The sequence below is a fragment of the Lampetra planeri genome, unplaced genomic scaffold (assembly GCF_965212315.1).
Source record: "Lampetra planeri unplaced genomic scaffold, kcLamPlan1.2.h2 scaffold_1138, whole genome shotgun sequence".
Lineage (NCBI taxonomy): Eukaryota > Metazoa > Chordata > Hyperoartia > Petromyzontiformes > Petromyzontidae > Lampetra > Lampetra planeri.
Window position 1 is genome coordinate 21,991 of NW_027613849.1, and position 10,935 is coordinate 32,925.

The 10,935-nt window shown below is 43.6% G+C and overlaps 1 protein-coding gene across 1 annotated transcript; it reads right to left on the reverse strand.

The window, feature by feature from the left end:
• Positions 1 to 5,906: 5,906 nt before the first annotated feature.
• TMTC4 (transmembrane O-mannosyltransferase targeting cadherins 4) lies at positions 5,907 to 10,830 on the reverse strand (the record flags this gene model as incomplete). The annotated part of the gene is made up of 10 exons (XM_078621710.1): positions 5,907 to 6,055; positions 6,225 to 6,294; positions 6,884 to 6,996; positions 8,236 to 8,350; positions 8,430 to 8,571; positions 8,670 to 8,777; positions 8,854 to 8,933; positions 9,008 to 9,139; positions 10,228 to 10,402; positions 10,628 to 10,830. Coding segments are annotated over 10 exons (1,287 nt in total), but the record flags the coding sequence as incomplete, so codon positions are not given.
• Positions 10,831 to 10,935: the final 105 nt, after the last annotated feature.

Below are 10,935 nucleotides of genomic sequence, written 5' to 3' on the forward strand. Positions count from 1 at the left end.
TTATTAAAGGCAGCAGCTGGTCTTGCTCACATAGCAAGGAAAAAAAAAATCTTGATCACACTAAGTGATTTTAAATTTGTCTCTTTCCAGTTGAAAGGATAAAAATGAGAATGAATGAATTGCAGCTCAGAGGTTTAATTGCTTTTTCATGATCCAGCAATCCTGCAGGAAAATGCAGCGTAAAAAAAAGCCCAATTAGAGTCTTTTCACTTTGGTGCCGCAGACAGCAGGGTTCAGGCTGATTGTCTTTCTCTGCTAGTTGCTCTGCTCCAGAAGGTGATACTGGGCTGGACCCCTGTTACCCTCCGAGCCTTCTGTTAAATTTGGCAGAAAAAACACTGGGGCTCAAGGGAAGAACAAAGGCGTGCCAGTTTCACCATAGAACCTGAAAAAAGAATCCCTGAAGAATGGATTAATTTGGTCTAATCGAGGAGACCCATTCCATGCTCACTCTGGCAATGAGAGCTATTGGAGCAAGGAGGAAGGAGCCGTCCTACTTATTAAATTGTCCAAAATGGATCGGAAGTTCTTTTACACGCTCCCCCTATACAGCAGATGCTCTGCATTAATTGGTCTATGAAGCTTGACCTGGGGTTTCTGTGCGAGGGGTTTAAAAGGCATATTTATTATTTGCCATAACCTGGCGGACATGATGTGTGCACACAAGGGGTCGTATTTCATGATATGATAAAGTTCTTACTGCGCTTCAGGGAAAGGTGTTTGGGAGGTAATGTTTTAACAGCAGGTAAGTCCTAAACACCATTCATCAGAGGCCTGCTCTCTCCCCTCATCCGGACACAGCCATGACTGATGGCCCTGTCTTTTGTATGAATGTTTTGCACAGTGGAAAGCCATATGCCACTGGCACCGACTTCTGCTTCCATGTCCTAGTGTAGCATTGGTGGAGGGAGGAAGGAGAACAAGAAAGTCAGAGAGTGCAGCAGGATTCATTCAAAGGAAAAGAATATGAGATTGAAAGAGAGGACTTCAAAATACTGCAACTAGAGACATCGCAAACTTTGACTGCGGTCAGTAAAAGTAATGGGAGGCGTCTTACACATGAAACAAATAAGGAGTGCACCTGTATGTCCGCTCAGCTGAACATTTATAGTGGTAGAGATGTATTTTTAATAAGTCAAGTGGTGGTGGGAGGTGGGAGGGGAGGTGGTGCTGTGTTGGTCCATCTGTCCCAAGCAGCTTCTCTCCCAGTGCTGCTGCCGCCCCTCGTGAGAGAAGCACAGCTGTTACTGGAAAGCCCTACTGTCCAGAAAAAGGCTTGCACTCCTCCCATCCACCCTCCACCTCTCTGCCCAAACACCCCTGCAAGAGGATGAAACGAACCAGCGAGCCCAGCCACTGTGCAGTCAGCCTGCACGTCTGCAATTTCAAACCTCTTTAGATCATTTTTCATGCTCACCCAAAATGAATAATGCACACATTAACTGGTGCCAGTTAATAAATTTCCATCTCACTGCACTATAGTTTTCAATAAGGGTCGAGCTGCTTCGTCTTTGTTTTGCAAAACAGCCTCTGAGGACTTATCCCAGCCCCCACACACAACCTTTTAATCCACAGCCAAACAGCCTTCCCCTGACTTACATGATAAAATGATCATAAATCGCCCCAAATTCTCACTGTTGCACGCAAATGTCAGTGAGATTTCCAGTTTTGTTCAGATCATGCATTGTGCTTTTCACAGCCAAAGATAAAACAGCAACATTTTTCACAAGAGTGCATCCTCAACATTCAGCCCCCAGGGCACCACTACATAGAAACAGAATCAATCTTGGGGAACTTCCAAGCTTTGTAAGGGAGCCAAATTGGCAGACTATGTCCATTATATCAGTTCAACAAAGCCCTGGCTACAGTGGACATTTCATTGCTCATCCCGAACTATTAATCATTGGCTGCAACACCGCAAGGGTGGCTGGATGCTCTGTTACAGAGAACGGCGCTGAAAAGGCCAAGACGTAGACATGAGTGTCAACAACCACTGACAGTAGCCCTCCTTAAAATGACAGAGTGCATCCAAGCCAGACAGACATGGAGGTGTCAGAGAAGAGCTGTGACGAGCGAGGGGACCCCTCTGAAAATGCCACCGTGCCCTCGCGGTGTACCATGTTGCCGTGCACTGGTTGTATCTGTTCTGAGGTCGTGTCATGTAATATGATCTAGATGAAGAGGACAGGGTGGTTCCCTCACAGGGATGCAGATGCGGTTTCAGACAAACTGCTCCTCTAATAAGTACTGCCACTTTAATGATCACTCATTCAGCCTAACCTTTGACCTGCACTATAAAAAAGAAAAGAAGAGGGAGGGGCAGGATGAAGAACTGCGCAGAATTGTCATCAATTGGACAAGCAGGATGGAGGTGCCCATCACAACCCATTAGGATTGTTGTGGTTGGGGGGTATTATGAGGGAGGGCAGTCAGGGCCCACAAGAGGCCAAGCAGACACATCACCGCGCGTGCACTTGATCACATGTCACATTGATGAGAACTCAATGCAAGTGGTCAATGCCACTTGTGCAAATGTACAGAAGGTTTTCTAATGTGTGTGTTTGTGCTTCAAGCTGCCTGCTTGTGTGAGAGGCTTTCTAGTTGATTCCATTTGCCAGGACAATAATCAGTCTGTTTGAGATTTTGTAATCGTATTACATATATATGCCATGAATAGTCAAGCGATGCCAGTATAATGGACTGTGCCCACGGCAGGTTGTACAGAGACCCATTAAATGAAATTGTTGTAGAATTCTTGTGAATTGTATTGGGTTTGTCATGTTTTGTCAAGTATGCACAGCTAGCTAATTTGCTATACCTACATCAATTCCATTTTTTTCTTGGATGTACATGATTTTGTTCAAAAACACATTTATTATTTCTTCCAGAGACCAGTTGTATGGGTGCTAACCAGCCCGTCTCCAAAACCATTATGTCTCATAATACCATTTGCAATGCAAGCCACTCATCTGGGATATTGCCGCTGAGATGAGCCTCCAGTAAGACCATTAGCATGAGCATTTCCTAGTGTCTTACAACTGAGGTGAACAATTCCGTCAGATAGACAGATACGTCATGACTTCATTCAACAATTTAATAACACTCCCAAAACAATTTAACTTATTTCGTGATTCTCATTCTGCTCTTTATCTTTTTTTTTTTACAAACGTAACAAGAAATTAACCCGCATTTTACACATACAGTAATAAACAAATATTAGTGTTGACTCACCCCAATCGTCTTTGTAGAAGGCGACTAGCATTGACTAGCATAGCATTCTCCATGTGTGTTCTCATGTTTCATGCTCCTCTCTCCTGTATAAGTCCATTCATGTTTTAGTGTGTGTATTTTTACAATTTCAACAATAAAATAAACAGCATTTCAAATATACTATATATAATATATATATATATATATATAGTATTAGCCTGTGACCTTCACACAGAATTAATGTTAGTGCTGACTAGCGTGGGTTAGCTTGACCGTAATCTTCCTCCTGTTTGATTAGAGTCAATTTTTACAAACAAGAAGATAATCAGTATATCATATATATGTATAATTTGGGTTTCATGTTTGATGTTGCCTACTTGCAATGAGAATGCATTGCATTGTCATCCCTTTTTAATTTTTAAATTTTTTGCTCTTTAGGAGGATGCCACCCTATCGCCCCCCTGTTGCCGGTCATCCCCGTTTGCTCATGACAAGATCTACATTTATGCAGCCACAGCCTTCTTGTGATGTAGTCATTATGTTTCGGAGGAACCGTCTGGTGTATTTTGTCTTTTCCTTTATTTCGTAGCGTTTTTTTAAAGGCCCAGTGTTTCTGTATTTTCTCTGCTGGTGCTTATCAAATGCAAAATAGCACACCTGCTGTTCCAAAACACACCCTCAGAGGGCTTGCTCATGTATTTTTCTTTCTAATTTTTTTTGGGGCAATCAAATCAACATGTTGTATTTTACATGTTTAGAATTGTTTTTTGCCCACCAACAGAAATCATAGTTAATTAACATGGTCAAACCTCATCAGTTTGATGGCTGGAACAACGTAAGAAAAACTCATGAACTCCTGGGGCGTGATATCATTACATCATTGTGATGGACAATCCAAGCGGCTAAAAGGTGTACAGTGAAATCCCAGACAACAAGGAGAGGACTTCATAAGGCCGTAGTATCCCATCTTTTATTAATGTCCCTAGGACAGCAGGTTTTTCTCAGTCAGAATGGATAATGAAGATGTTGGCGGGGCTGGTGAATCCATCCCTTTAATACTCACATATTTTATGATAATGAAAGGTATTCAAAGAATGATTATGATAAAAGTGGGCTCCCCCACTGGTGTGCCAGCACAGCTGTGCAGCTCTGCAGTCAGCTGCAGGCACTGAATGAAAGGATCACAGAGAAAGGAAAGAAGGGATCCCTAAGTACATAAAGCCAATAGCTGATGGTTTTGGAGCCGGTCGCACATCAGCAGCACTGCATGACAAAAAATAATAATGGGGAATAGCTTTCAATCTTGAATGTCACAATCCAAATCTTTGTGATCTTATTCTGTCTGCATTCGCTCCATCGCATGAAGCCCTTTCAGTACATTGACCTTTACATGAAAATATCCTCATCTGAGCAATTCTTTTTGGATGTGCTGCATATATGAGCTTTTTTTCCACATGAAGTCTCTAACAAAAGCAAAATAATATTAGTTGCATACCTCAGAGATCATATACAGAGCAGCGGTCATGGGTTCTCTGCCCCCACCCACCCCGGTGAATATCAGTAACATCTTCCAAGCATCAAAGCAACAACTGCTGTATTGTACTGTATGTGTAAACAAACTTTGCAGCCCCTAAAGCAAAACCATACCAGCCTTCCAGAGCTTCAAAAGTTTCCTGTGAGCTGGAGGAAGCAGGTGAAAAAATAGAAATGTGTTGAACTTTGACCTCGGGTGCACACTTGTTGACTGATGTTTCACACTGAGGTCGCCTTTTCCCTCAGCAACGCTCTTCAAGAGGAGCAGGCCCGTGTGTGATTGTGTATGTGTGTATGTGTGTGTGTGTGTGTGCGTGTCTCATCCCTGGGGAGATCATCCCCATCTCTCTTTGAAGCCTGTGTGCTATGGAGCTGTTTTCATACGGCACCGGCCATTGGTTTCCTGTCTTAGCTGACCCCTTGTCTCCTCCTGGACACTTCAGAAAAACTTGCCAGCACAAACACCTTTCTCCTATTAACTACAGAGGCTACAGGAGGAGCAGGGAGGCAACGGGGGAGTGCCATCCCATTCAGGAACAAAGAGCAGGCATTAAGAAAGAAAACACACACAAACAGTGACCACATCAGCCTACCAAATCTGACCAGCTGATGTCTGTCATGCACAGTCAGTCTGCTTTCTCCTGCTGAATCTGCTGCCTACTACCTCACAGTCCAAACTTTCACAGGTTGAACATTTGGGACTGTTGACGGAAGGCCAAGCAAAATAAATCGAACAACGGATTCTGTGGGTCCACACATGCGTGGTGTTCTGTCCAGCTGTGACAACACAGGGTAAGAGTCGATCAGTTCCACATGGCCTTCAAATAGGGCAACAACAGCACAGCAGTGAGGACGATCATGTAACCCACACAGCCGTCCAAGCACACCTGCCCCTGAGACGACTGGAGAAACTGGCGTTACACGTGACACCTCTCGCACATGAAGTTTTCTACTTCTTAAAGCTTCTTTAAGGTAAATTCAGCTGGGTACTTTTTTCCCTTCAGTTCCCCTCATAGGCATGCGAGTAAATACATAACTAAGCCTGATACACAGATTATGGTCTTTATTTTCAAATGTAAAAAGGTGGAATGAGTCAGATAACTAAAATCAGCTGGAACAATAAAGAAATGTTGTGGTCAGCAGGAGCTGCAGCGAGCTCCCCCTCAGGGTGCGTGGTGTTTGAGTTGGTCCAGTTTGCGTCGCAGCATGTTGTAGTTGTCTCTGGTCCCTGGAGCCTCGGGGTCTAACTTAAGAGACATCTCATAGTGTTTCTGGGCCAACTCCAGTTTTCCCCAGCGATGATACAGCACAGCTGATGGAGAGAAAATGGCATCAGTTTAACGACTAATCATTTAGCATTTATCTGTCGGGTGGGGTGGAACAACATGCTTCTTGTTGTCGGCACAAGAATTCTTCAGTGGTTATAGTCTCATCTGCTTGACATAGCATATGTGCTACAAGACGAGCTGCAGGTGTCTCACCTAGATTGCCATGGCAACTAGCAGCATTTGGGTTGATCCGAAGAGCATGAAGGAAGAAGCCCTCGGACTCCTGAGGAAAACAGAAGACAAAAACAACAACTGATGAATAACACTGACTGAACGCCTTTCGGGGATGGGCAGTAATACAGGGATTCTGCATGCTGGGGAAAATAGTGTTTGTGTCATGACAATCATAAACAGAGAACCATGTGAACACATATGATCCTTTTCACAGGATTTCACTGGCACAATGTGTGGGAGCAGACGCTGCCATTCAAGTCTCTGAGAAACATCAATTAAAAGATCAGCCAACATTTTTATCACAAATGTTTGCAGGTGAATGGAGTTACAGAGAAATATACTTTAAATATTATACTTTAAATATACTATAAATATACTTTGGATCTTTACTGATTTAACAAGGTTGTTATTGGTTGGTGGATCTTCTTTAGGCTTCAGTTCTCTAACAGTTAAATTAGTGATTAGATTGATAGATACTGTAGGATCGATTATATTAGATTATTAATCTCTGTGAGAAACGCACATAGTGATTGGTGGCTTGGAAAAGATTCTGACCGGTCGTTGTGATTGTGTCTTGGATACCAACTCGAATCCACACGGATGTAACAATCTGAAGTTTGTGAACTCAGCAAACTGACCTTATACTTCTGTAATTTCCCCAAGACGTTGGCCAGAGAGAACATGATCGTGTGGTCGTTCGGGAGGAGCCTCAGAGCTTCACGGCCAATCAGCTCTGCTTGACCCAAGTTACCTCAAAAACAGAAAGAACCAAAGATGTCAGATGTTACGCCCACACACCCCAAACGGCTTTACAGGCTGTGAACATATCTGATTAAACTAATCTTACCTTGAATAAGCGTACTACGAACTAGTACACAGTACGCAGAATTTGCCTGCTTTATTTGTCAGCAGTGTCTAGAACACAGTTTTCTCCTCGACACACACAGAGGAGCAGTTTAGTCCCCTAATTAAGGTTGAACACAAGGCCGACTGAGTTATTGATCTGTGTTCAGACCTGTCTGATGTCTGGCCAAAGACAGAGAAAAAGGGAAAGAGAGAGAAAGACAGACAGACTGAGACAATGAAAGTCCTGAGTCATGGCCTGTGTCCTTCCCTCGCAGCTTGCAAACACGAGACCTGATATGAGACTGAGCCAGAATCTACACCGATTCTGCCTTTGTTTTTGTCTTACCATCAAAACAAAAGAAGGATGAACACCAAAGAGAAAAGAAAATTCCCAATTCCTTTCTTTTTTTGAACACGACACCCATTGTTCTTTTCTCTTTTTTGTTTGTTTGTTGGAAAGCTTCGGAGAAGGGTAGAATTATTTCTGTCAGATTTAGGGAACAACTGCGGAGGGGGGACTCGGAAGGGGCGCTGTTCTGGCTGTGCTCGCCCACGTTTGATCAGGAACATGTTGGGTCCTGATTGGACAGTTCCAGCAACCTCATGGGAGACTCCGCCCCCGTGGGAGCGGCTTCTGACAAAACGGCTCGAGCGTTTGGAAATCAGAGCATTCTCCACACGGCAGGGAAGAGTGCCTTCAAAACTCACAACACAAAGCTTTAATACATAAATTTCAAGCATTGCTGATTCCTGCTCTTCCGGTCTAATCTTGTTGGCCATTTAGATTTCCTGCCTTCCAAAATAACAGCGCTGTGTTTCTTGGCTGTTACTGCCGGGCCAAGCTGCTCACAGAACCGACAGCTGTTTGAAAGAGGAAGACCCATTCATATCACAAATGTGTGTGGATAGTGTCATTATCTGGTGATAATTATTTCTCATTTTAGCAACAGAATAACTGTCAGATGTAACATGAAACACGAATGGCATTAACATCAACATGTTGATGTATATCTTAATACAATCTGCAAAGCTGAAGCTAGAAAAACAGCATGACAGGAATCTAATTGTAATACTGGTAATGTTTTGGGTTTTTGTCATATTTTTAATTTCCTTAATTAGACTCTTTGTGTGTGTTTTACAATACCTGTGTTGTCCAGCAGGATGACCATGTTGTTCCATGCCAGACTGTGGTCAGGTTTTAGTACTGTAGCATTTCTCCATGCGTTCAGGGCGTCCACGTGTCTCTGCTGGTCAGCGTACTGTAATGACAAACCAAAATATTTTGTATTCTTGTACATACATTTTATACCACACAGGATTCACACCGCCGAGTCTCACCAAGCGTCCCAGGTTATAGTAGCAGTCTGGGTATTTTTTCCGGAAACGGATGGCGTTCCAGTAGCTCTGCTCAGCTTCATTAAATTTCTGCAGGCTGTTCTGAACTATACCCAGATTCATCCAAGCAGCAGCGAAATCAGGTCTGGAGAGATTAGAAGGAAAGGCAGTGCCGTCAGTAGGAGCTTTTTTCCCCCTTAGTTATCCAGTGTGCGGTGAGCGCCGTGTTCCTTTGTGACGTACTGAATAGTAACAGCTTTAGACAACAGCTGCTCGGCCTCCAGCAGCTCATTCCTCTCCTTCAAAATGTTGCCCAGGTTGTTCATGGCATGGACGTAGGTAGGATGTAGCCTGAAAGCCAAAGAAAACCAACAACTAACTCTTGGTGTTCCCCATGCTGCTGAATGCTGGATGTGAGCAGACGTACCTGACTGCCTCTCTGTAATACTTGATGGCAGCAGTGGCGTTCCCTCTGTCGGCCAAATTCTTACCTACGTTATAATGCACCTGAGGAATCGGTCACCAACCCATTAGGGAATCAGTGTATGACTGTGTGTGGTTATGTCACAAGTGATCTTTACCTTGGCATTGAGCGGACAGACGGTCAGCGCACTGGTGAAGAGGCTTTGCTCAGACCGCCACTGGTGACTGCGGAGAGCACAGCGAGTTACGTATGCACACAGCAGAGCCAGTATGGACACACACAGCAGCCTCTGGAATGTGGACGGAAGCACATTAACAAAAAGAGATGTTGATACAACACTGGTTTGCATTTGTAAATGGCTGACAAAAGGAAAAGAAGTGTCTTTTGTGCCTGTGGAACTAAAACAATAAAATACCATTTTCCATTTATTTTCCGGAGAGTGTTTTTAAGAAATCAGTGCTATATCTCTAATAAGTAGGGCAATGGTTCAACTTCATACTCGAACCTTCAGTGACCCCTTGTGTCCAACGGATGGGAGCGTTGTCTTCCTTTTTTATTGCCTAAATTATTCAAGTCTGTCCTTTAATCTGTCACACAGGTCTGGGGTGTGGCCACAGTTCCCAATCTCCGTACTGGCCCTGAAGCTATTTTTGCCAAAAGAAACCTCACTGTGAGGAATAGGGAACAAACGCTAGAGTCCAGTTCCAAAGTTAATGACTGAAATGAAACTATGGAATCGTCCTTCACTGCTAAACTCACTTTTTGTTCCTTGCCAGCAGTGGTGGGAATATATCCTAGATTAGATGTGTTCTTAACGTGCAGCATTTAATACTGAAGAGACATTCAGAGTAAACTTCAAAGTTGTTGGTTTTTTTTTTTTTTTTGATATGCAGATTAAAGTGCCTTTTTTTAATGCAGATGCACAAACCCTTAAGCAACAGGACTGGCTGGCTCTTGCTTCAACACCCACAGGAATACTGCTAAATAAATTATTGGGATTTCCTGCATCCTGAATGGATCCAGGGCCAAAAAAGCCACAGATGAACTTGTTGACCCTTGTAGACCAGAGCAGCCAGCGATGGGGAGTGACAAATTCACAACAAAGTGAGAGTGAGCATCATATCACAACTTTAGGAATCCTGCCCTAGACATGAGCAGGCAACAGTATTTACTCTTAGGAAGTGGAATAATGGACAACTGGAACTTTATGGAGCAGTTACAGACACACACTGATGCCATTTTTCTTTCAAAATCTTGTTATTTCAAATATAATCATGAAAAGAATCTAATGTCCAGAAACTCAGATCCTGATCTGCAATTGGCTGCACAGATGTTCTTAATCTGCATTAAGTTCAGCTAAGCCATGTTTTTTGTTACCCTGTATCTGCTCCAGCAGCAGCAGCAGTGTCCCAGGGCGTACGCCAGCAGAAGGCAGTAGCCAGAGGAAGATAAGTAGAGAACTCTCTCCGCAATCACAAAGCCCACCCTGAAGAATATGTTACAGGCTGGCAGAAAAGGGACCACCAGCAGCACTAGACCCAAGGTCAGTGTCCTGGCAGGGGGAGGACACAAAAAGGTGACATTTACAATCAATGGTTGACATGTAGTTTCAATAACATACACTGGTTCAGAACCAACAGAGAATTTAAAAACTGTAGACTTCTGGTCACGGTGCAGTGGATATGATAGAATTTTCATAATCTAGAATAAGTCCAGAGAGGCTAGCGTGAACTTCCATCTCATTTGCTGCAAGTGTGAGATGGTTCTGCTCGCTTACCTCCTCCTCTGGCTGTCCTGCGAGCATAAGGCTTGGCTTATCAAGCCTATCAGGACACACCAGAGCAGCAGCGGCCACACCACCCTCCAATCACTGGCTGTCTTAATGAGCGGCACACATCCCATGGACCAATCAAAACACAGCCACCAGGGACACAGCAGCAGCCAGGCATTCAGAGAGTAGTAGTAATTATAGTTCACTATCTGCCAATCAAACAGGAACAGGAAGGGGCAACAGGGCAGGGAGTGGACAGACAAAAAGAATTTACAATACAATACGTATTTAAAACATAGACTTACATTTGTACT